General features: G+C 43.2%; 1 protein-coding gene across 5 annotated transcripts in view; it reads right to left on the bottom strand.

Annotated features, from left to right (window-relative positions):
* EDA (ectodysplasin A) overlaps positions 1-26601 on the bottom strand; it is a 629423-nt gene that overhangs the window by 5116 nt on the left and 597706 nt on the right. For 2 of the 5 annotated variants that reach the window (XM_063937093.1, XM_063937090.1), the window contains exon 7: positions 7131-7261. In XM_063937093.1, coding sequence (XP_063793163.1) covers positions 7131-7261 — 131 coding nt within the window. The remainder of the gene's footprint in view (positions 1-7130; positions 7262-26601) is intronic. The other 3 variants (XM_063937094.1, XM_063937091.1, XM_063937092.1) reach the window with 2 other exon arrangements.

The raw sequence follows: 26601 nt of genomic DNA, 5'->3' as shown, positions 1-26601 counted from the left end.
GTGGATGTGGGTGTCGGTACGCGTGTGTCGACATTTCTGAGGCTAAGTGCTCTTCCCAGGAGGAGGCTGGAGTGGGGACAGAAAAGGCTGTGGGAGTGACCATGTCGGCACCGCCGACGGCTGATTGGGTAAATATGTTGAGTGCTTTGAATGGTTGACTAAGAGTTTAGATAAATCTGAGTCTTAGAACCAGACATGGAGAAAATCCATGGAGGATGCATTGTCGCAAGCTCAGACCCCTTCGGGGTCATAGAAACGTGCATTTACCCAGATAGCAGATACAGATACTGACACGGACTCTGATTCCAGTGTCGACTATAGTGATGCCAGATTGAATCCTAAACTGGCTAAGAGCATTCAGTACATGATTTTGGCGATAAAACACGTATTACATATCACGGAGGACCCTGCTGTTCCTGATACAAGGGTCTGTATGTTTAAACCTGAGGTGACGTTTCCTCCCTCTCATGAACTGAATGCTCTTTTTGAAAAGGCTTGGGAAAATCCTGACAAGAAGATACAGGCTCCCAAAAGAATTCCGGTGGCATATCCGTTCCCCTCTGGGGATAGGGAAAAATGGGAGTCAACACCCACGGTGGACAAAGCTCTATCGCGTCTGTCCAAAAAGGTAGCGCTTCCGTCTCCTGACATGGCAGCCCTAAAGGATCCTGCGGATCGTAAGCAGGAAAATACACTAAAATCAATTTATGTCACTACAGGTTCGCTGCTCAGGCCTGCCGTTGCTTCGGCATGGGTGAGTAGCGTTATTGAAAAGTGGGCAGATAACTTGTCATCTGAGATAGATACCCTGGACAGGGATAGCGTGCTTTTGACTCTGGGTCATATCAGGGACGCTGCAGCATATTTAAAAGAAGCTGTAAGGGATATTGGCCTGTTGGGATCAAGGGCCAATGCCATGACAGTCTCGGCTAGGAGGGCATTGTGGATTCATCAATGGAATGCTGACTCTAAGAAGAGTATGGAGTCTCTACTGTTTAACGGTAGTGTCTTGTTTGGTGACGGCCTCACTGACCTGGTATCTACGGCTACCGCAGGTAAGTCATAATTTTTACCTTATGTTCCTGCACAACAAAAGAAAACGCCCCACTATCAGATGCTGTCCTTTCGGCCCAATAAATACAAAAAAGGACGAGGGTCCTCCGTCCTTGTTATGAGAGGAAGAGGAAGGGGAAAAAGGTCACAGGCTGTGGCAAGTTCCCAAGAACAGAAGTCCTCTCCGGCTTCTACCAAATCAACCGCATGACGCTGGGGGCACGTCTCAAACTCTTCAGTCAGGTCTGGGTTCACTCGGCCCTGTATCCTTGGATATTAGAAATAGTAACCCAAGGGTACAAATTAGAGTTTAGAGACGTGCCCCCTCACCGATTTTTCAAATCGGCCTTGCCAGCTTCTCTTCCAGAAAGGGAGGTAGTATGCGCCGCAATACTAAAGCTGTGTCAAAATCAAGTCATTGTCACGGTACCCCCGTCACAACAGGGGGAAGGCCTTTATTCGAGCCTGTTCATGGTCCCGAAGCCGGATGGCTCAGTCAGACCGATTCTGAACCTAAACTCCCTGAATTTCTATCTAAAAAAATTCAAATTCAAGATGGAATCTCTTCGAGCTGTGATCTCCAGTCTGGAGGAGGGGGATTTTACGGTGTCAGTCGACATAAAGGATGCTACTTACACGTCCCCATATATCCTCCACATCAGGCTTACCTGAGGTTTGCTTTTCAAGATTGTCATTACCAATTTCAGACGTTGCCGTTTCGTCTGTCCACAGCTCCGAAGATTTTCACCAAGGTTATGGCGGAAATTACGGTTCTCCTGCGCAAGCAGGGAATCACAATTATCCCGTACTTGGACGTTCTCCTCATAAAGGCGAGATCCAAGGAGCAATTGCTGAAAAACGTTGCGCTCTCACTGACGATTCTGCAACAACATGGTTGGCTCCTAAACTTGCCAAAATCACAGTTGGTTCCGACAACACGGCTGTCGTTCCTGGGTATGATTCTGGATACAGAATTACAGAGAGTTTTTCTTCCAGAGGAAAAAGCTCTGGAAATAAAGAACATGGTGAAACAGATTCTGAAACCGGCAAGAGTGTCGATTCTTCAATGCACTCGGTTGCTGGGGAAGATGGTGGCGGCCTACGAGGCCATTCAGTTTGGCAGGTTCCACGCAAGAGTGTTTCAGTGGGACCTGTTGGACAAGTGGTCCGGGTCTCACCTGGACATGCATCGGAAAACGATCCTATCTTCCAGGACCAGAATCTCCCTTCTGTGGTGGCTGCACGGTTCTCACCTCCTGAAGGGACGCAAGTTCTGGATTCAGGATTGGATCCTAGTGACCACGGATGCAAGTCTCCGAGGCTGGGGAGCAGTCACACAGGGGAGACATTTTCAGGGAAAATGGTCAAGCCAGGAAGCTTGTCTGCACATAAACATTCTGGAATTAAGGGCCATTACAACGGCATTCTGCAAGCGGAACGTCTTCTTCGCGGTCTGCCCATCTTGATTCAGTCAGACAACATAACAGCAGTGGCGTACATAAACCGCCAGGGCAGAACAAAGAGCAGAGCGGCGATGGCCGCGAAAGTTCTTCGCTGGGCGGAGAGACATGCTAGCGCTCTGTCAGCAGTCTTCATTCCAGGAGTGGACAACTGGGAAGCAGACTTCCTCAGCAGACATGATCTCCATCCAGGAGAGTGGGGTCTTCATCAAGAGGTCTTTGCAGAAGTGACAAGTCGTTGGGGAATTCCTCAAATAGACATGATGGCGTCTCGCCTCAACAAGAAACTTCCGAGATATTGTTCCAGGTCGAGGGACCCTCAAGCAATAGTGGTGGACGCCCTAGTGACACCGTGGGTGTTTCCGTCAGTCTATGTGTTCCCTCCACTTCCACTCATTCCAAAGGTGATAAAGATTATAAGAAGAACAAGGGTTCAGGCGATACTCATTGTTCCAGACTGGCCAAAGAGGGCCTGGTATCCAGATGTTCAGGAGTTGCTCATAGAAGATCCCTGGCCTCTTCCTCTACGGGAGGACCTGTTACAACAAGGACCGTGCGTGTATCAAGACTTACCGCGGCTGCGTTTGACGGCATGGCGGTTGAACGCCAAATCCTAGCCCGAAAGGGTATTCCCAGTGAAGTCATTCCCACACTTCTTCAGGCTAGAAAAGAAGTGACGGCAAAGCATTACCACCGTATTTGGAGGAAATATGTGTCTTGGTGTGAATCCAAGAAGGCTCCTACGGAGGATTTTCAGCTGGGGCATTTGCTCCATTTTTTGCAAGCAGGTGTGGATGCGGGCCTATAGTTGGGCCCCATTAAAGTACAAATTTCGGCCTTATCAATCTTTTTTCAGAAAGCATTGGCCTCCCTTCCAGAAATTCAGACCTTCATGAAAGGTGTGCTGCACATCCAACCTCCATTTGTGCCCCCTGTGGCACCGTGGGATCTTAATGTGGTATTGCAGTTCCTGCAATCTCATTGGTTTGAACCTTTACGTAAGGTTGAGTTAAAATTCCTTACTTGGAAAGGAGTCATGTTGTTGGCCTTGGCATCCGCAAGGCGGGTATCTGAATTGGCGGCTTTGTCTCACAAAAGCCCCTATTTAATCTTCCATGTTGATAGAGTTGAGAACTTGTCAGCAATTTCTGCCAAAAGTGGTTTCATCATTTCACGTGAACCAGCCTATTGTGGTGCCAGTGGCTACTGACGCCTTGGCGGAATCGAAGTCTCTCGATGTGGACAGAGCTTTGAAAATCTATGTCGCCAGAATGGCTCAGATTAGGAAAACAGAGGCTCTGTTTGTCCTGTGGGCTCCCAACAAGATTGGGGCTCCTGCTTTCAAGCAGACTATTGTGCGCTGGATCTGTAATACTTTTCAGCAGGCTCATTCTACGGCAAGATTGCCGTTACCGAAATCGGTGAAAGCCCATTCTACCAGAAAGGTGGGCTCATCCTGGGCGGCTGCCCGAGGGGTCTCGGCATTACAGCTGTGCCGAGCTGCTACTTGGTTGGGATCAAACACCTTTGCGAAGTTTACAAGTTTGATACCCTGGCTGAGGAAGACCTCTTGTTTGGTCAATCGGTGCTGCAGAGTCATCCGCACTCTCCTGCTCGCTCTAGAGCTTTGGTATAAACCCCATGGTTCTTGAAGCATCCCCAGCATCCTCTAGAAGGTATGAGAAAATAGGATTTTAATACCTACCGCTAAATCCTTTTCTCTTAGTTCGTAGAGGATGCTGGGCGCCCGTCCCAGTGCGGGCTGTATCTGCAGTTTGGTTATGGTTACACTCATGTTGAGTTAAGTTCAGTCAGTCTGTGGCTGATGTTGGTCATGCCGTTGCATGCGTTGTTGTTGAATGCCATGTTGTACGGCGTGTTTGAGGTGTGAGCTGGTATGTTTCTCACCTTAGTTTTAAAAATATTAAATAAATCCTTTTCCTCGAAATGTCCGTCTCCCTGGGCACAGTTCCTATAACTGGAGTCTGGAGGAGGGGCATAGAGGGAGGAGCCAGTTCACACCCCTTTTAAAGTCTTAAAGTGCCCATGTCTCCTGCGGATCCCATCTATACTCCATGGTTCTTGAAGCATCCCCAGCATCCTCTACGGACTAAGAGAAAAGGATTTACCGGTAGGTATTAAAATCCTAATATAACTCTTCCACAACTGCCAGTGTCAGGAGATGCCAGCAGTTGAAATCCCGGTAACGAAATCCCGACGTGGCCAAAATACCAACGGCGGAACTCCGACATGAGTCAAAATGTTGACACTGGAATCCCGACTGCCAGTATCCCAATTGTAAGTATGCCGGGGACTCTTAGGTCTAGGTGCCACCTGGGAGGGTTAGGCTGCATGAAACGAAGGGTTAGGGTTAAGGTGCCCATACACTAGATGACCTGTAAATTATGATTTCTCGTTAACGATTTCTCTTGAACTCACCCGGCAGCTCCCTGGCAGTCCTGGGAAAAAACGATATAGTACAATACACATGATATGTCTTAAAGATGTATCTTGAGATCTGGTTAAATCCATGAGAATGCTGTCATTGACAATATCTTCAGGGAAGATCAGAAGCTCCAGCCAACGACCAGCGGGACTGCGCATCGTGATCGTTAACAGACACTGAACGATCTGCACTATTATGAACGATTTATAGTTTCGATCAGTGTATGGGCACCTTTAGGGCTAGGCAGGGGTAACAGGTGGTTATGTTTGGGCACCTACAGGGAGGGTTAGGCTGTGTGTGTTTGTGGGGGGAGGGTTAGGCTGTGGGGAGGGAGGGTTAAGGTGGTTGGTGGGGGAGTTAAGTATACTTACCTGACCCCAGTTGGGATCTTCTCCGTCTTGATGCTGCAGTCGGGCATATGATCGCTGGCATCACGAATGCCGGTGAATGGTATCCCACCCACGGGATCAGGAGACCGCATCTTACGTACTGCTTAATATTTGTCGGCCTGAACTTCCATTCACAAAGAGGCTCAAACACACTGAGGTATTTCTAGCATAGTGTGTATGGGACTTGCAGGTGGCTCCCAGGAGATCAAGCTGGGGACACACTGCTCTGCTGATTGCCAGAATTAAACTGATCAACAGAGTGATCGTAAAAGTGTATACCCAGCTTTACTCACAAAGGGTACCTCAGCTGTTACTTCCAGATCTCATTGTACTAGACAAAATGATCTGTAAAACAGTATACGACCTGCTTTGTCTTCTTTGCAATATATTATACATAGCATATTCATAGAATTTTCATTAGAATTGACAAAAAAATGCCCACCACCATGACAGGTACCCCCTAAAGTTTTGGTTGCATGTAAGCAAAGACAATATACTGGATATATTTTTTTTTCTTTTATACTGCTGAGGAAACTGTGGGACCGGTGAGATACTGACAGTTCATGAGACCCCAGCAAATTGGCTGAATTTTATGCAATATCAAGGACTTCTCAGATTCAACTTCAATGCTAAGAGCTTCCTGTGCTGGATTAAGCTGCACCACTCACATACATCAATGCATATACTCCAAACTATGGTGCTGAATTTTCCTAAAGGAGTTTGCCATTACTGTACTTAAAACATAAATTATTAAGTTGTGCTGTTAATGTAAAATATATTGTAGATATTAATATCACATCTGTTATATTCTCTCATCTGTAAATGGAACAACGTTGGCTTACTTCAAAACATTTCCTAGGCCAGTGTTGCTCAAATCCAGTCCTCAGGAACCAGAGGGACTACTCACAATGCAAGTTTTCCAGATCTCCTAGTTGGGGTCCAGGTATATTCATTACTGGTAGATACACTTTAAAAGATCCACAACTGATGCTAAATATTTCACTGGTGATACTAAGGAAATCTGTAAAATATGCACTGTTGTGGGTCCCTGAGGAGTGGAGCTGAGAAACTGTGTCCTAGTCACATAAGTAACTTGGAAAGCAATGCATTCAAATGTATTATGGAGGGCATGCAATCTCTCCATTCTAATATACAGTAGAAGCCTTCTTAAAATGTCCACAGTCTTCCTTTGTAACACAGGGGTCTAGTTACTAAGCCTTGGATGGAGATAAAGTACTAGCCAATCAGCTCCTAAATGTCATTTTTCAAACCCAGCCTTTTACATGGCAGTAAGGAGCTGATTGGCTGATACTTTATCTTCATCCAGGGCTTAGTAAATAGACCCCACAGATAGGTAAAACTAGGGACATTTAAAATGCAAGCATTAATCTAAATACTGTTTAAGTGGAGATATTCATATATGCCCTTAGCTATCCTACGAACCTGACAATTTGGTGGCAGCACAGATACAGGCAGAGACATAGAGCCATCAATCCTAATTGTGCGCAGATTGTTTTATTTTGTTAGACTTTAATGTAAAATATGGACAATGGCTTGTAGGTACTCTATCTCCATCCACTTTATCTCTCTATAAGGCTTTGTACATACAGTAGATCCCTAAATTCTAGTTTCTGTTTATGTTTGTTGGTGACATTGGGTCTATAGTAATTAAAATAACATTCATACATAATTAAATAAGTATTTTTCTAAAAAAATCATAATTATATGATTGTCTACTACCTAAAAGTTGAAAATAGGAGTTAGGCCCAAGACCGTACTCACTTCTACCTGACTATAGATGAGGTAGGTACCATCCACAAGCACCTCCAGTTCTCCGCTGCGTGTGTGCAGTTTAAACACTCTATGGTTCATGGCAATCCGTGACCAGTCATGAAGGATTCCACCTGAAAGATCTCAGTGTGAGAGAATGGTAGTCACTCAGTACATGTTGTCAACAGCAGCAGAGCATCAACAGATGTTTTAGAAGCAATTTTTACAAAAACATATAAACCAGAGGTTTATAAAGTCGGTCCCCAAGGCACCTTAACAGTCCAGGATTTAAGGATATCCATTGCTGAGCACAGATGATTAAATCAAATGAATTGAGGTACTAATTAAGTCACCTGTGCCGAAGCTTGGTTATCCTTATAACCTGGACCATTTGAGGGCCTTGATGATTGGGTTTGGGAACTACTGATATAAACATTATATTATATATTTATATACAAAGAATGGAAGAAAGGCACAACCAAAGTTACAGTAAGTGCACCACAAATAACTCCAATCAGAAGTAAAATCTAAAACAAACTAACAGGTCATCTAGATACATGTTATACCTGCCGCAAAGATGCAAGAGCATGCTGCAAGTTGAAACGTATCAAAGACTTTTCTCTTAATTTAGGATTGCCATCACCTATGCTGAACAGGTTAACGGATAAGAAAGGTGTTTCCGCACAGGTGATGGCAATCATAAATTAAGAGAAGACCAGAAGCAGAGAATTCTGTCCCTCCTGGACAGTGTCATGTTGGGAGATATGGAGATATAGGGACTTAGCCAATTAGCAGAGAGGAATTTGTGGCAAAAATGAACGTGCCCACCGCACCAAATTTCTGAATAACATGGCTATGCACGCACCTGATTCTCGCGGCATCCAATTGAAAAATAAAAACGGGTGTGATCATTTTTTACTGTTAAAAGCTGCATTAGATATTTAAAAAAAAAAAAGGGGAAATCAGCCTGTACCCTAAAAACATGCAAATAAAACTTGGATAACATTATATGTACCTATAACTGTTCAAAAGCAAAATATCTGTTGTTCTTAATAGAGTTTTACATTTTTTAACAGCAGTTTAAAAATGACTGAAAGCTATTTTTTTTTTTTAGCAAATAAATGTTCTAGTTATTCCTGGGGGTGCATACATTGCATGTTAGAGAACATATATTAGTCATTTTAAGCCAAATTGTTAGACAACACCTGCAACTCCCACCTTCAATGTTAAAAACACCTGTCCCATCCACACAACACCTCCATATACCTGTCCCACATCTTTTAACTCATTATTGTGCACTTGCCAAATTTCACATAATAACATGTAATTATTACCAAAATTAAGCTAATTATAAACTTCGTTAGATTGAATATCCTGGCATTTGTACCATAAAATACAGACTTTGAACCTGCTCTGAAGCTGCAAGAAAAAAAGTCATGGTAAATCCTATTGAAATTACCATGGCTAAAATTCTCATTTCCAACTGTATACAGAAAACCCCACGTACGGCTGCAATTTCACGTGCGGGGCGAAAAACAGTAATTATTGTGCCAATTGGAGTGCCCAATATTTGTGGCTTTAGAGAGGAGTTTGTATACAATACCGAAAATGCTGCAATAATAATGCACACTGCTGAGCCTTTGTGGTAGTTACAATATGTACTTAGAAGACCTGTGAGTGCGCATTTTTGGACTTTGATCTATTATATAAACAGAAAAATGTAAAACCATAACTATAATAATTGATAGTATGTAGTGATTAAGATAGATCAGATGAGAAAACTAGCTTCCTTCTCTGTAAGTTCACTGAATAATTGGTCCACTTTTTGTAAGTAAGGTCTTAATATAAAACAAAGTATTCTGACTTAAAGCATTCTTTTTTCCTTTAATGCCTTGATGTGATGTAGCTGTAGGACTAGATTAACCAGATAAGGCCACACATTTGTTTGCTTATGACTCAGTAAAAAAACAAATCAAATTTGCACATTAAAAACTTTAAAAGCAGACCTAGCATCCAAACTAAAAACGGTATCCGTTCAGATGGTCAACAGTGTTTAGGTCGACACTCATTAGGTTGACACTGACATGGTCGACATGAGAAAATGGTCGACACATGAAAAGGTCGACATGGCTCTTTTAAAAATATATATATAGATTTTTTACTTTTTCATACTTTACCATCCACGTGGACTACGACTGGTAATGGTAACCTGTGCCGAGTGCAGCGAGGCACCTTGCCCACAGCATGGCAAGCGAAGCGAGCCATGCAAGGGGACGCGGTACACTAATTGGGGTTCCTGGCCATGTTATGGAAAAAATAACACAAAAAACAGACCAAAAATCCATGTCGACATTTTTCATGTGTCGACCATTTGTCCACGTCGACCATGTCAATGTCGACCAAATGGTGTCAACCATACATACCGGAACCACTCAAAACACCCCTGCTCCTGAAGGAGTTAAAGAGTAGACAGTTCTGCTTACATTTTTTAATTACCTCTGTGGAGCCTGGTAAATGTTACATTTTGTTAAGAAGTGGTCGAGTTATGTTTTGGTGGCACAGCAAATATTTAAGGGGTCTATTTACTAAGCTTTGTATGGAGATAAAGTGGGCGAAGATAAAGTACCAGCCAATCAGCTAACTGCCATGTCACAGGCTGGGTTTGATAAAAGGAGTGTTATGGTAGACTTACCATTGTTAACTCTCTTTCTGCGAGGTAAATTGGGTTCCACAGGGAAACATCGGGGGTAGAGTAGATCTTGATCCAGAGGCACCAACAGGCTAAAGCTTTAGGCTGTCCCAGGATGCATTGGGGCCTCCTCTATAACCCCGCCTCTATGCACTGTGAGCTCAGTTTCGTTAACCAATCCAATGCAGGAGCAGGTAAGAGAGAAGGTAGATGTTAGTCACATAGAACCACATTCTCACGACAGGAGAAGGGACCAGCGGCTAATGCCAAACAAACCCATAGAAGCTAGGTGCGTCAGGGTGGGCGCCCTGTGGAACCCAATGTACCTCGCAGAAAGAGAGTTAACAATGGTAAGTCTACCGTCAAAGCCAGATTGGCCAGGTCCACATAAAGACAAGGGCCCTGTACAAGGTACACTCTCTGTCGATAGACCCTGCAGGCCTGAGAACAAAGCCGTCTGGGCCATGCTGGAGCGACTAGAAGTAGAAATCCTCCATCTTGTTTTAAATTCCGCAGGACCCTGGGCAGGAATGACACTGGAGGGAACACGTACGGCAGTCAAAAGGTCAGTGGAATTTCCAGTGCGTCCACGAACGCTGAAGACCGGAACCTTGTGATTGTGTCAAGACGCCATCAGGTCTACGTCTGGTAGGCCCCACTTGTCCACCTGGAGTTGAAAGATTTCTGTATGAAGACTCCACTCTCCGGCGTGCACGTCCTGGCGACTGAGGACGTTCGCTTCCCAGTTTAGGATGCCTGGAAGGAACACTGCCGATATTGCTGGCAGACAGCGTTTCGCCCAACAAAGGATTTTTGACACTTCCATCATAGCTATGCAGCTTCCAGTGCGGTCCTGATGGTTTATGTATGCCACCGTAGTGGCATTGTCTGATCGTGCTTGAACCTGTCTGGTCTGTACCAGAGGCAGGGTGAGAGTGAATGCATTGAAAACCACCCACAACTCCAGAATGTTTATTGGGAGGAGTCACTCCTCCTTGGTCCAGCAACCCTGAAGGGAGTGTTGCTCCAACACCGCACCCCATCCCCTCAGACTGGCATCCGTTGTCAGCAGGACCCAGTTGGGGATCCAGAAGGGACGGCCCCTACTCAATTGCTGGTCCTGTAGCCACCAGGTCAGCGACAGACGAACCTCCGGAGTCAAAGTGATCATGTGAGATCTGATCCGATGAGGTAGGCCGTCCCACTTGGAAAGGATTAACCTCTGCAGAGGGCGAGAATGAAATTGAGTGTACTCTACCATGTTGAATGCTGACACCATCAGGCCAAGTACTTGCATTACAGAGTGCATCGAAACTCTGGGGCGACAACTTAGGAAGCATCTTATCCTGTCTTGAAGTCTCAGGACTTTTTCAGGAGACAGAAACAGTCGTTAACTGTGTGTACCCAGGAGTGCCCACAGGTGCACCATGCTCTGAGCTGGGACCAGCGAGGATTTCTTCCAATTGATAAGCCACCCGTGGGCTTGTAGGAAGCTCACTATCAATTGTAGATGACTGAGGAGGACATCGTGGGAGTTTGCCAGAAACAGCAAGTCGTCCAGATACGGAAGGGTCCTGACTCCCTGGTGACGGATATGGGCCGTCATTATGTCCATGACCTTGGTAAAGCTCCGAGGAGCCGTAGCCATTCAAATGGCAGAGCCTGGAACTGATAGTTGAGGTTGTCAATAGCAAACTGCAGATACTGCTGTTGCGACATGGCAATAGGTATATGCAGGTACGCATCCTGTATATCCAGGGATACCATATAGTCTCCGGGTTCCATAGCCAATATAATTGAGAGCAGTGTTTCAATACGGAACTTGGACACTCTCACAAACTTGTTCAGTGATTTCAGTATAGGCCGGAAAGACCCATTGGGTTTCGGAACTAGAAACAGGGTCAAGTAGTAACCCCTGACTCTCTGGGCCAGAGGAACCGGCACTACCACTCCTGTATTCAGGAGAGAACTCACAACCTTTTGCAAAGCTTGCGCCTTTAACGGATTTGAAGGGATAACCGTGGTGCAAAACTGGCGAAGGGGAAGCCTCTTGAAGGAGACTGCGTACCCATGAGAGACAACTTCTCGCACCCATGCGTCTGAAGTGGTCATTAACCATACCTGGGTGAACTGCAGAAGTCGGCCTCCCACCCTGGGGTCCCCCAGGGGGAGGCCCGCCCCATCATATGGCAGGCTTGTCTTGTTTAGAAGCAAGCTGATGGGCCGCCCAGGACTGCTTTGCCTTGGGCTTAGTGGTTTGGGAGCACAAGATTGTCTCGGTATGCCTGACCTTTTGCTTTCCCTTGAGACCGAAAGGAATGACAAGTGGTAGCTTTAGCCTTCTGTGCAGTAGGATTAGTATTTGGGAGAAAGGCAGTCTTAGCAGCCGCGAATTCAGACACAATTTTATTTAAGTCTTCCTCAAACAAAATGTCCCCCATAAAGGGGTGAACCTCCAAGGTCTTTTTGGAGTCTAGGTCCACCTTCCATGACCTCAACCACAGGCGAGCCAGGACAGACATAGTCAACACCTTGGCTGCCAACACACCCGCCTCAGAGGACGCCTCCTGAATGTAATAGGCGGCGGTGGAAATGTGAGACCGGTATTGTCTGGCATTGTCAGATATATCCTCGGGCAGCTCTTCCTCTAATACCTGAACCCATGCTTCAATTCCTTTTGCAGCCCATGAAGTTGCAATAGTGGGTCTATGTACATCACCTCTAAGGGAGTAAATAGATTTCAGGCATCCCTCCACACGCTTTTCTGGCGGTTCCTTCAGTGAAGTGACAGTGGTGACAAGCAGAGTGGATGACGCCACCAGGCGGGTGACACGAGAATCCACCGGCAGTGAATTTTCCCACCTTTTACATAACTCTGCAGGGAGAGGATAGCAAGCCAAGGCCCATTTAGACAGAGGGAATTTCTTCCCTGGATTAGACCAGGGCTCCTGTCTGATGTCCACCAAATGGCCAGAATGGGGTAATAGATTTTTAACCACCTCCTGCCATTTAAACATATCAGTTTTCTTAGCCACAGTAGTGGAATCCTAATCATCAGTGATTTGTAGGATTTGCCTAATAGCAACCACAAGGGCAGGGACATCAATTTGCATTGGAGAATCCTCGTAAGAAACACCTGATTCAGTGTCTGACAGGACAGTATGCAACCGCTCCTCATCAGATGAAACATCTGAGAGATTTGTGGATTGTGAAGAGGAAGCAGCCCGCTTTGATGACCCAGAAACACTAGAGTGACCTAGAGTAAATTTTTGTCTGACTAAGGAATGATTTAATTACTGTAACTGGTTAGACAAATTTGCCGTCCAAGGCAGATTAACCATAGGGACAATTTGTGGCTGTAATGGCGCAGGTGGTCCAATAAGGGGCGTAAGGCGTTCCACCAGAATACCCAGTAGGTTTGTGAACACAGCCCATGGTGGCTCCTGATTGGTTACAGGAGCTGCGGACTGACTTGGAGATGTATGATATATAGTACACAGACCATCATACACAGCTTCTCGCTCTGGTATATCTTTGGCGCATGCTCTACATGATACAGGGGCATCCACAGACTTACTGCCCTTCTTATTAGACATTGTACACAAATGCAACAGAGCAAAGTAGTATGATAAAGCCAGACAATACCTGCGTTAGTATGCGACTGTAGACACAGTACACAACACCAGCGAATAAATCCGGTATTATGTGACTGAGGTCACAGTAGAATACACGTAATAGGTAAATACTGTGACACACTATATATATGACCCCAACGCACCTAGTCCCCTAAGGTACATAATATAGTGATAGATATATCTTGGAAACACTGAAAGTGAAACCACACAGCAGATACAGGCACACACAGTCACATGCAATGCAGATAATTATTATGACAATAAAACTGCACTGGACTAGTATATGTACAGATATACATATATAACACAGCACGGTCCTAGACCGGAGGTATATATCAGAATACTCGTACAATATATCCTGTAATAGGTACACTTTTCTTAACTAACGCTATCTGTATAAAGACATGTAGAATACTCAAGTGTTTCTAAAGTCACAGCGCTGTATACAGGCAGTCCCAGAGACTAGCCGCAACTATGCTTATAAGATGGCGCCCAGCATCTCAGTCAGGGAGTGAGGGAGAGTGTAAGGCTGCTCCAGGGTGGGAAAATCTGTAGTAGATGTCGCAGTGGGCCGGGGAGAGGCTACAGGTCAAGTGCCAGCTCCCCTATGCTGGACTTCCACCCCAAGTACTAGTGAGCCTTATTAAATGGGGCATTAGTACACCCGACCTGTGCTCCATTGTCCTTGTGGTCTAGTGGGGTCCCTGCACGGTGATAGTGCCGCGACCCATCTCCCTAGGTTGCGGACGGAACTTGATTTAATGGCGGGTCCCGCCTGGAGGACCCTCTTACCTCCTCCCCGTAGCAGCCATGCAAACCAGGAGAGCGACTGCGACCATGTGCCTAAAGCCGGAGCGCCTCTGCCACAAATACCCGGGAACAGGCAGCGGGAGTATGCAACGCCACTTGGGAGGTGATGGAGCTGCAGCGCTGAAGTGTCACCCAGTTTTGATGAAATTTCTGTCAGATAAAGCTTTTTCAGGGCTGCCCAGTGCAGCCCACCTGTTAAATGACCTGCTGCTGCAGACACCAACTGAAACTAAGCTCACAGTGCCTGGAGGCGGGGTTATAGAGGAGTCCTCAATGCATCCTGGGACAGCATAAAGCTGTACCCCCGATGTTTCCCTGTGAAAACCAATGTAACCTGCTGCAGAAATGACAGAAGCTTGTTGGTTGACACTTTATCGCCGTCCAAGGCTTAGTAAATAGACCCCTCAGTTTTAACTCCATACCATTTAAATCTGGAAAAAGTAGTAATACACCAATAATTAATTACAGTTAACTTTAAAAGAAGAAGTGCAACTCCAAAAAGATGTGCGTACAGGCACACAAAATATGTGCATGCTCTGTGCCACTATCAGGCCAGTTATTTTCAGTCACACCCTGGATTCACTTTTGAAGCTGCAAGACAGGTATCGTAATCATGATCCATTTTACTTCTGTTGTCCAGCTGACAGTTTGGGGGAAATTTCTAATCTTAATTAATCTTTTATAACCCCATCCCAGAGAGAGAAAAAAAAGGCACACAGAGAAACTCACATGGGTAGGTTTAGAGATAAAGAAATATGGTCAAGGAGGTATCATCGAGCAATCTCTTTTCTTATTTGTACTTTTTTTGTTATGTTTGCACTGGCGACACAAGGAGGGTAGGAGCAGCACCCAGGTGTCACCCTTTGAGTGGGTGACACCAAAATGCTGACTCCTCCTCAGCGACAGTAGCCGTGTGCTGCATTGAGACATTATTCTGCAGCAACCAGCTCCTGTCACTGAAAAGGAGTAGGCAGCCCAGCATCTCTAGGGATGCTGGTCACGCCCCCTGAGTGATGTGACCAGGGGGGGCATCCTTCTAGCTAGGCCTCACCCCCTTTGAGTCAGCACCGGGTACTGAGGCCCAGAGGTGTCGGAATGGGGGGGGGGGGGCAAGGGGGCAGCTCGCTCCCCCCAAACATGAGAGGCGCCATCCACCCAGGAGCGCGACTGCCCGCCTGTGCCTGCAGCTGCCGCCACTAGCGGCAGCGTTCCCCGCTGTGTAAAGTGATAGCAGCGGTCAGTGCCGGCGCATCACACTGAGCAAAGGTATGCGGCTGGGGCAAATAACTTGAACGGTGGCTCTGCTGCTTTCTACTCTAAACGTGTTTGTATACAGTAGCTACTGTATAAGCACAACACGTTCCACACAGCGGGCGCCTCTGCGGGCGCCTCTCTAAGAAATAACACGCCCACTGCTGTGTGGCACTGTCCACGAATCAGCAGCATGACAATGCGGCACACGGTGCATCCAGGAGGTCGGCGCACACCAGGTAATGTCCATCCCCCCCTCTGTATCTGCTGCTTATCGCCACCGCGATCAGAGCTCAGCTCTGATCGGGCAGCTCATACAGCAGGGATTCAGGGACATTTTACACAGCAGTGGCTGCATTATTGCTTAGTGAGGCGCCCGCTGTGTGGCCGGCATGTGTTGTGCTTATACAGCTGGAGCGGGAAGCAGGGCAGCGAGCAGCAATAAAAATAGCCACAGGAGGAGGGCTGCTGCGCTTGCCTTGCCGCAGCAGCCCCCCTCCTACCAAAACAGTCCCTACACTGCAGCCTGCCAACCACGGAGCCGCTTTAACCCCCACACCCCACCCCACAGGGAGCAGAGCCTGAGGAGTGCGCGTCACAGCAAGCCAGTAAGCTTTATTTTTGTAAAAAATGTTTTGTTAAAACTTAAACTCCACTTAAGCTTGAAGTTAAGGGTGCAGGTGCTGAGCTGCCTGCTGTGGTAGATATACAGGTGCTGTGTGCTGGCCGGGTGAGGGGTGATTGCTGTTGGGTGTTACTGTGATCTATTCTGCTGGGTGAGATGTGCTGTGGTAGGAGAGGGCAGGGAGTTTCTGTATGAGGGGTCACTGTCAGCCTGTGTATATGTCCCTCTGCCCGCTTGTATGTCCCTCTGTCTCCCTGTATATACGTGCTGCCGTCACCCTGTGTATATGTCCCTCTGTCTCCCTGTATATACGTGCTGCCGTCACCCCGTGTATATGTCCCTCTGTCCCCGTGTATGTCCCTCTGTCTCCCTGTAGATACGTGCTGCCGTCACCCTGTATTTGTCACCCTGTGTATATGTCCTTCTGTCCCCGTGTATGTCCCTCTGTCTCCCTGTATATACGTGTTGTCATCACCCTGTGTATATGTCTCTGTCCCCGTGTATGTCCCTCTGTCTCCCTGTATACTGTATACGTGCTGCCATCACCCTGTATTTCTCACCCTATGTATATGTCCTTCTATCCCCATGTATGTCCCTCTGTCTCCCTGTATATACGTGCTGCCATCATCCTGTGTATATGTCCCTCTGTCTTCCTGTATATACGTGCTGCCATCATCCTGTGTATATGTCCCTCTGTCTCACTGTATATACGTGCTGCCATCATCCTGTGTATATGTCCCTCTGTCTCCCTGTATATATGTGCTGCCATCATCCTGTGTATATGTCCCTCTGTCTCCCTGTATATACGTGCTGCCGTCACCTTGTGTTTGTCACCCTGTGTATATGTCCTTCTGTCCCCGTGTGTGTCCCTCTGTCTCCCTGTATATACGTGCTGCCATCATCCTGTGTATATGTCCCTCTGTCTCCCTGTATATACGTGCTGCCATCATCCTGTGTATATGTCCATCTGTCTCCCTGTATATACGTGCTGCCGTCACCCTGTGTATATGTCCTTCTGTCCCTGTGTGTGTCCCTCTGTCTTCCTGTAAATGCGTGCCGCCGTCACCCTGTGTATATGTCCCTCTGTTTCCGTGTATGTCCCTCTGTCTCCCTGTATATACGTGCTGCCGTCACCCTGTGTTTCTCAACCTGTGTATATGTCCTTCTGTCCCCGTGTATGTCCCTCTATCTCCCTGTATATACGTGCTGCCGTCACCCTGTATTTGTCACCGTGTGTATATGTCCTTCTGTCCCCGTGTATGTCCCTCTGTATACGTGCCGCTGTCACCCTGTGTTTGTCACCGTATGTATGTCCCCTCTGTCCCCCTGTGTATGTCTCCTCTGTCCTCCTGTGTATGTCCCTCTGTCCCCCTGTGTATTTCCCTCTGTCCCCCTGTGTATTTCCTTCTGTCCCCCTGTGTATGTCCCTCTGTCAACAAGAGAAAATTGTTCCTTGAAAGGGATCAGGGAACCAAGAAGTAACCTCTTTGTGGGGGCACTCTTAAACAAATATTTAATTTAAAACGTAACTTTTATTAAGTCAAGGATTAAAAAACTAGATATAATACTTAGCCTTTTCCAAACATGAAAAATATATATAGAATAATTAAGTATAAGAACAAATTAAATATACTCAAAAATTGAGAGTTCTTGGTCTTTTCTAATCAGGCCACATAGTGTGAATCGCCCATAGGTGAAAATATATAGTGTCTTGTGAGAAAGAACAAAACAATCAAAATATTCGTGTAATTTCTCTTGGTACAATTAAATGTTAAGAAAAATGGTCGGACAGATAATCATATTCTGACCTAACGGCAAGTAAAGAAATTCATAGCGGGACATCCAGGTAGCAGCTTATAATTCTTTAAGAAAAAGATAGTGTCTTGCACATTAAACTAAACCGTAATACATGTCACTTCTTATTGTAGTGAGATTGTCATAAATATTGTGACTGAAGATATATATTCTCAAATATCTATAGGTGAATAATATCCTTATATATATGAGTAAAACATGCATTCACTGAAGACATAATTAATTGTTTTCACTAATGAGAAAAAAGGAGAGAAACATATAGACAATTCCTGCGGATCAACGTAATCATATGATTATCTGTAAGAGACCAATTGATTTAGGAGTATAGATTGATAATTTTTACAGACAACACGAAGAAGGTAATATCTGAACAATGATAGTAATCATATGATTATCTGTGAGAGACCAATTAATTTGAAAGTATGAGTTGATAATTTTTACAAACAACACAAAGGAGGTAATATCTGAACAATGATAATCTCCCTATGAATCAGACCATGAAACATGGTCCTGCAATCAATATAAGGAGTCCAAACACTCCATGAATTGTTACTGTTTGTTCTAAAGTAAGAGATGTAACAAAAAATCTATTCCAAACAAAAAGAGATAACATTAATTAAAGTTTATCTGTAACAAATAGCAGGATGCAAATATAAACTCACCAGAGTATGTTTCTAGCAAGAAAAAGCTCCTAAATGCATGATAGGGAGAATAATAATCGATCTCTTTAGCATGGTAAATTGTCTAAGTAGTCTCCCGTTTATAGATAGTAAAAGAGCCCGTACCATATGTCAGGCCAACCTCTGCTGCCTTCCCATGTGTGTGCGGACACACAGTGAATGAGAGGTGAGAGAGCCGGTCCGACGGTAACGGGCTGAAGAAAGAAAGAAGTGGTTCGTCTGTCACCCGCTGCGGCACCCTGCAACCCTGTTAACCGTAGTCAGCGCAGAGTGAGCAGGAGTAGCCCGGCGGGTGATGAGAGTTCACTGAAATACCTAATGGGGATAAGGTGTCCCCATATACAGCTGCTGCGGCTGGCGTCTCCGTCCGTGCCGCGGTCCGGACCCAGTAACGTCTCTCAGGATTCCGGTAATAGCGTCATGTGACGCTCAAGAACAGAACGTACGTTTCACCCTGCGGCGGGCTTGATCACCTTCTGCCTAAGTGGTAAATCCCTTCATGGGGATTTAAATGATCCTGACCCAATCATGGCTTAGTTGGATATGTGATTGACAGCTAAGCCGTCCAATAGAGAAGTAATTAAATCATTGGTTTCCATATGGTCCAAGAATTACACTAATTGAATAAGGAGGTTTAGAAATGAAAGATTCCTGTTGCTGGTTATAGACACTTTATGGAATTTAAAGGGGTAAGAAAAATTAGACAAATATAAGATACTTATGTCTATAGTGAGAATTATAAAAATAATATTAATGATAACAAAAAATATATAAATAAAATTAATAAGATAATAATAAATAATATTGATAATGGAAATAATAATAATGAAAATTATATGTATATAATAAATAATGAGAATTAAATGGTAATCAATTATAGTAATTGGATAGAAAATAATAGGTATCCTGGAAATAATAATGAATATTGTATTATGATTAGAAACAGAAAAATAAGGAGAAAATTATTATGATAAAAATAAGACATATTGAATAATAAATGGAATAAACATCGAAAAACTGAGTATTAGTATTTGTGGGTATTTTGATTAACAGAAATTACATATATACATATATATATTGAACAAATGTTTTTATAAGCATACATATACATATATATGTATATGTACATATATATATATATAGAGAGAAAGATATATACACATATATATGTCTACAAGCGTGTGTGTGAAAATACACTCCACCAATATGTATCTCCACTGATTGTCCAGAATAAGTTGGTATAATCAAACATATATTGTCATGTCCATATATTCGCAGGGTGTCTAAAAATGAATAAAATAATGTAATTATGATAGAGAAGGAGTAGAAAAGAGCAGTTAAAGACTGTAGGTTAGATTAGGTTGTCAAAAAAGCGCTGTAATTAATGTTTTCATTGAGGCCCATGGGAGATATCGAGCCCAATTTGAAAATCCACTGACTCTCCCTTCTGAGGAGTTCCTTCTGAAGATCACCTCCTCTTATGCCCAAATTGATCTTTTCAAGTCCAAAAGCTTGCAGACATTCAGAGGACTTCCCGTGAACATTGAAAAAATGTCTTGCCACAGTTGTTAATGGTTTAAATTTCTTGCTGTCATTTTCTGCATTTCTTATAGTCCCTATGTGCTCCAGGATGCGCTGTTTAAACATCCTGGAGGTCATCCCTACATACCGGATGTTGCATGAACATGTGATACAATATATCACATTTTTAGTCTTGCAGTTAAAGAAATCTGTAATAATGTGGTCCACACCATATTTGTCCTGTATGGTTGACTGTGGGTGAATGTATTTGCAGGCTTTGCAAGACCCACACGGGAAGCTCCCTCGTACTGATGACTGTCTGGGGGGTCTGTCTTCGAAGTGGCTCTTCACTAATCTGTCTTTAAGATTTGATGATCTCCTCCAACTCATAGAGACTTGTTCTTTTAGAACCCTGTCTAGGTCATTATCCAAACGTAGTACAGGCCAATGTTTTTGAATAATCTGTTTGATTTCACGCCACTCTGTACAAAAGTTACCAACAAATCTAAGTTCTGTATCGCCACTCTGTTTGGCTTTATCTCGAAAAATTAGGGTTTCCCTGTCTGTGTGTTCCACTTCTCGTTTAGCTTGCTTTATTAATCTGTGACTGTACCCTCTATTCCTGAGTCTACTGGTTAGTTCGACACACTGATCCCGAAAGATGCGTTGGTCCGAGCAATTTCTTTTGAGCCTCAGAAACTCACCCTTGGGGATATTTTTCACAGTCGGGGGGAAGTGGGAACTAGATTGATGGAGCAGCGAATTTGTGGCTGTTGGTTTACGGAAGAGTTCAGTGGCTATTTGGCCACCGTCTGTACGATATATGGACAAGTCCAGGAAGGAGACTCTATCTTTGTTGGTCACGTATGTGAATTTCAGATTCAGGTCATTTTTATGTAAATCTCCAACAAAGTCTTCAAAGGATTTCTCGTCTCCATCCCAGATAACCAGGATGTCGTCTATATATCGTAACCACATCAAAATTCTTTGAGTGTGGTGATCATTATGGTCAGAAAAGACTTGCTCACGCTCCCACCATCCGAGAAACAGATTTGCATACGTAGGGGCACACGCTGCCCCCATCGCTGTGCCCCTTGTTTGTATGTAAAATCTATTGTTGAATGTGAAATAGTTGTTATGTAGGACAAAGTGTAAGAGGTCAAGGAGAAAGTGATGGAAATCATTAGTCCCTTCTATATCCAGAAAGTATTTGACCGCATTAATGCCTTTAATGTGGTCAATCGAAGTATAAAGTGATTCCACATCCATGCTTATAAGGAGTTGAGTGTCTTCCAATCGTACGTCATGAATCTTTCTCAGAACATCCGTAGTGTCTTGAACATAAGAGGGTAGGGTAATCACATGATGTCTGAGATGGATATCAATGAATGTGCTGGCTAGTTCCAAAAGGCCTCCAATCCCGGAGACAATCGGTCTGCCTGGGGGATGGGTGAGGCTCTTGTGCGTCTTAGGGAGAAGGTAGAAAGTAGGCACCTTAGGGTTTGTGACATTTAGGTACTCAAATTCAGTTTTGGTAATAGTGTTTTCCTTGAATGCCTTCTTAATCAATCTGATATATAAGGTTAGGAGATTCTCTGTAGGGTTAAAGATAGATCTCTTGTAGCAATCTGTGTTGCTCAGTTGTTTCATAGCCTCTCCAATATAGAGTTGCTTGTCCCAGATCACAACATTGCCACCTTTATCAGATGGTTTAACCACCACATCTTCCCATGACTCAATTTCAGAGATAGCTGTCCTTTCCCTGTAATTAAGGTTGTGTCGACCGGATCCTTTGCGTTTCTGATATAAACTATCAAGATCTTGAGACACAAGGCGTGTGAAGACCTTGACCTCTGGACATATATTGTCCTGCGGAAAGAAAGTGCTCCTTTTCTTGCATATAGGTCTACTAATAGATGTATCGTCATTAGTTTCCAGACCATCCTGGAGTTCTTCCAGCATTGCTAGTGCCCTCCTATCATCCTCCGATGTTAGTCCAGTATGTTCAGTATTGTCAGATATAGAGCTTGATGGTCGGTTCATCAATGCCTCCTGATGTGCATCCATCATTAGGGCATCTGATTGATTCTTATTTGCAAAAAACTTTTTTAACAGTAGCTTTCTCCCGAAGAGGTTTAGGTCTTTTTCCCATTGGAAACGGTCAAACTTCTTTGCTGGTGCGAATGTAAGGCCTTTAGATAAGACCTTTCTGTGGTCATCAGTAATGGTGTGATCTGATAAATTAATAATTGTGAGAGTCATTTCCTCTCCCAATACTTCCTTCGATTCCGTATTGGATAATGTGATGGAGGTGAGGGTTCCCATCTCCTTTCTCCTCTTCCTCTTCCTGCCGCCCCTCCTCGGCTTCCTCTTGGGCGTCCTCTTCTGGGTCGCTGATTCTCCAAAAAAGAAGATGAAGCGGAATGATGTTGTGCCTGATTAATGTTGGTTTCTTCTCTGTAATGGGAGTAAACTTCCCCTGAGTCCTCGTCGGTCCCTGAAGAGTCAATCTCCGATGATGAATAATATCCTTGTTGGTATTGTGGTCTTTCCCTCCTGGGGGGTCTATTCCACCTAAAGATTTTACCTGAGGAGAAGTCCTGTTTATCACGTTGGAATTTAGATTTCTTACGTGCTGTGATTACCTCCTCGTATTCTTGGAGAGCTTTTTTGTCTAGTTCAAAACTCGTTTGAAAGGAGAGCTCTTTCTCAAATGCTTCCAATTTTTTACCGATATTGTCAATTTCTTTTCCTACTTCTTCCAAGATTAGATTATTATGTTTAATTAATATTAATATAAGATCATTGGAGCATTTCAGTAAACAGTTTTCCCAATCACGTTTCAAATTTTCCGTAGCCAGTGGATACGTCGGGAAAACCTTTGGACGCAAGCCTCGCGGGACTATCTTGTGTTTCAGATAATTTTCTAGGCTTATCAAGTCCCAGTTCACTCTTGTTTGTTTTTGTCTTAATAGTTTTAGTTTATGCATATCATCATTCCAGCCTACAGCGGAGGTGGCAGGTACAGTGGGATCCAAAAAAATTCCCCCAAGATCCTCAGTTCTTCGTTTGTTAATCAGTTCATTCCTCAAACTGAAGTTTGACATCTTAATAGAAAAGCTTCGGGTCAAAAGATATATATATGTATATGTATTTAGGCAGTTTTATAGAGAAACAGGAAAAGGAAAAATATTCTTATTAAATTAAGCCTAGTGTATCTGTAAGGCAGGAAGATGGTGTGCTCGGACGGAAGCTGAGATAATCTCAGTATGCAATATGTAAGGAAGAGAGGGGATGTCCTGCACAACCTAAAATAATGAAAAATAAATAGAAAACCAGCAATATGAGATAGTATTTGGTCAAAATATTACAGAAAAAAATTATCCTGCTGGTGGTGCTCCCCAGGGTCAAAAAACAAACGAATAACAAGAGAAAATTGTTCCTTGAAAGGGATCAGGGAACCAAGAAGTAACCTCTTTGTGGGGGCACTCTTAAACAAATATTTAATTTAAAACGTAACTTTTATTAAGTCAAGGATTAAAAAACTAGATATAATACTTAGCCTTTTCCAAACATGAAAAATATATATAGAATAATTAAGTATAAGAACAAATTAAATATACTCAAAAATTGAGAGTTCTTGGTCTTTTCTAATCAGGCCACATAGTGTGAATCGCCCATAGGTGAAAATATATAGTGTCTTGTGAGAAAGAACAAAACAATCAAAATATTCGTGTAATTTCTCTTGGTACAATTAAATGTTAAGAAAAATGGTCGGACAGATAATCATATTCTGACCTAACGGCAAGTAAAGAAATTCATAGCGGGACATCCAGGTAGCAGCTTATAATTCTTTAAGAAAAAGATAGTGTCTTGCACATTAAACTAAACCGTAATACATGTCACTTCTTATTGTAGTGAGATTGTCATAAATATTGTGACTGAAGATATATATTCTCAAATATCTATAGGTGAATAATATCCTTATATATATGAGTAAAACATGCATTCACTGAAGACATAATTAATTGTTTTCACTAATGAGAAAAAAGGAGAGAAACATATAGACAATTCCTGCGGATCAACGTAATCATATGATTATCTGTAAGAGACCAATTGATTTAGGAGTATAGATTGATAATTTTTACAGACAACACGAAGAAGGTAATATCTGAACAATGATAGTAATCATATGATTATCTGTGAGAGACCAATTAATTTGAAAGTATGAGTTGATAATTTTTACAAACAACACAAAGGAGGTAATATCTGAACAATGATAATCTCCCTATGAATCAGACCATGAAACATGGTCCTGCAATCAATATAAGGAGTCCAAACACTCCATGAATTGTTACTGTTTGTTCTAAAGTAAGAGATGTAACAAAAAATCTATTCCAAACAAAAAGAGATAACATTAATTAAAGTTTATCTGTAACAAATAGCAGGATGCAAATATAAACTCACCAGAGTATGTTTCTAGCAAGAAAAAGCTCCTAAATGCATGATAGGGAGAATAATAATCGATCTCTTTAGCATGGTAAATTGTCTAAGTAGTCTCCCGTTTATAGATAGTAAAAGAGCCCGTACCATATGTCAGGCCAACCTCTGCTGCCTTCCCATGTGTGTGCGGACACACAGTGAATGAGAGGTGAGAGAGCCGGTCCGACGGTAACGGGCTGAAGAAAGAAAGAAGTGGTTCGTCTGTCACCCGCTGCGGCACCCTGCAACCCTGTTAACCGTAGTCAGCGCAGAGTGAGCAGGAGTAGCCCGGCGGGTGATGAGAGTTCACTGAAATACCTAATGGGGATAAGGTGTCCCCATATACAGCTGCTGCGGCTGGCGTCTCCGTCCGTGCCGCGGTCCGGACCCAGTAACGTCTCTCAGGATTCCGGTAATAGCGTCATGTGACGCTCAAGAACAGAACGTACGTTTCACCCTGCGGCGGGCTTGATCACCTTCTGCCTAAGTGGTAAATCCCTTCATGGGGATTTAAATGATCCTGACCCAATCATGGCTTAGTTGGATATGTGATTGACAGCTAAGCCGTCCAATAGAGAAGTAATTAAATCATTGGTTTCCATATGGTCCAAGAATTACACTAATTGAATAAGGAGGTTTAGAAATGAAAGATTCCTGTTGCTGGTTATAGACACTTTATGGAATTTAAAGGGGTAAGAAAAATTAGACAAATATAAGATACTTATGTCTATAGTGAGAATTATAAAAATAATATTAATGATAACAAAAAATATATAAATAAAATTAATAAGATAATAATAAATAATATTGATAATGGAAATAATAATAATGAAAATTATATGTATATAATAAATAATGAGAATTAAATGGTAATCAATTATAGTAATTGGATAGAAAATAATAGGTATCCTGGAAATAATAATGAATATTGTATTATGATTAGAAACAGAAAAATAAGGAGAAAATTATTATGATAAAAATAAGACATATTGAATAATAAATGGAATAAACATCGAAAAACTGAGTATTAGTATTTGTGGGTATTTTGATTAACAGAAATTACATATATACATATATATATTGAACAAATGTTTTTATAAGCATACATATACATATATATGTATATGTACATATATATATATATAGAGAGAAAGATATATACACATATATATGTCTACAAGCGTGTGTGTGAAAATACACTCCACCAATATGTATCTCCACTGATTGTCCAGAATAAGTTGGTATAATCAAACATATATTGTCATGTCCATATATTCGCAGGGTGTCTAAAAATGAATAAAATAATGTAATTATGATAGAGAAGGAGTAGAAAAGAGCAGTTAAAGACTGTAGGTTAGATTAGGTTGTCAAAAAAGCGCTGTAATTAATGTTTTCATTGAGGCCCATGGGAGATATCGAGCCCAATTTGAAAATCCACTGACTCTCCCTTCTGAGGAGTTCCTTCTGAAGATCACCTCCTCTTATGCCCAAATTGATCTTTTCAAGTCCAAAAGCTTGCAGACATTCAGAGGACTTCCCGTGAACATTGAAAAAATGTCTTGCCACAGTTGTTAATGGTTTAAATTTCTTGCTGTCATTTTCTGCATTTCTTATAGTCCCTATGTGCTCCAGGATGCGCTGTTTAAACATCCTGGAGGTCATCCCTACATACCGGATGTTGCATGAACATGTGATACAATATATCACATTTTTAGTCTTGCAGTTAAAGAAATCTGTAATAATGTGGTCCACACCATATTTGTCCTGTATGGTTGACTGTGGGTGAATGTATTTGCAGGCTTTGCAAGACCCACACGGGAAGCTCCCTCGTACTGATGACTGTCTGGGGGGTCTGTCTTCGAAGTGGCTCTTCACTAATCTGTCTTTAAGATTTGATGATCTCCTCCAACTCATAGAGACTTGTTCTTTTAGAACCCTGTCTAGGTCATTATCCAAACGTAGTACAGGCCAATGT

This window comes from Pseudophryne corroboree, chromosome 8 (assembly GCF_028390025.1).
Source record: "Pseudophryne corroboree isolate aPseCor3 chromosome 8, aPseCor3.hap2, whole genome shotgun sequence".
NCBI lineage: Eukaryota > Metazoa > Chordata > Amphibia > Anura > Myobatrachidae > Pseudophryne > Pseudophryne corroboree.
This window is presented reverse-complemented; position numbering and strand designations above follow the sequence as displayed.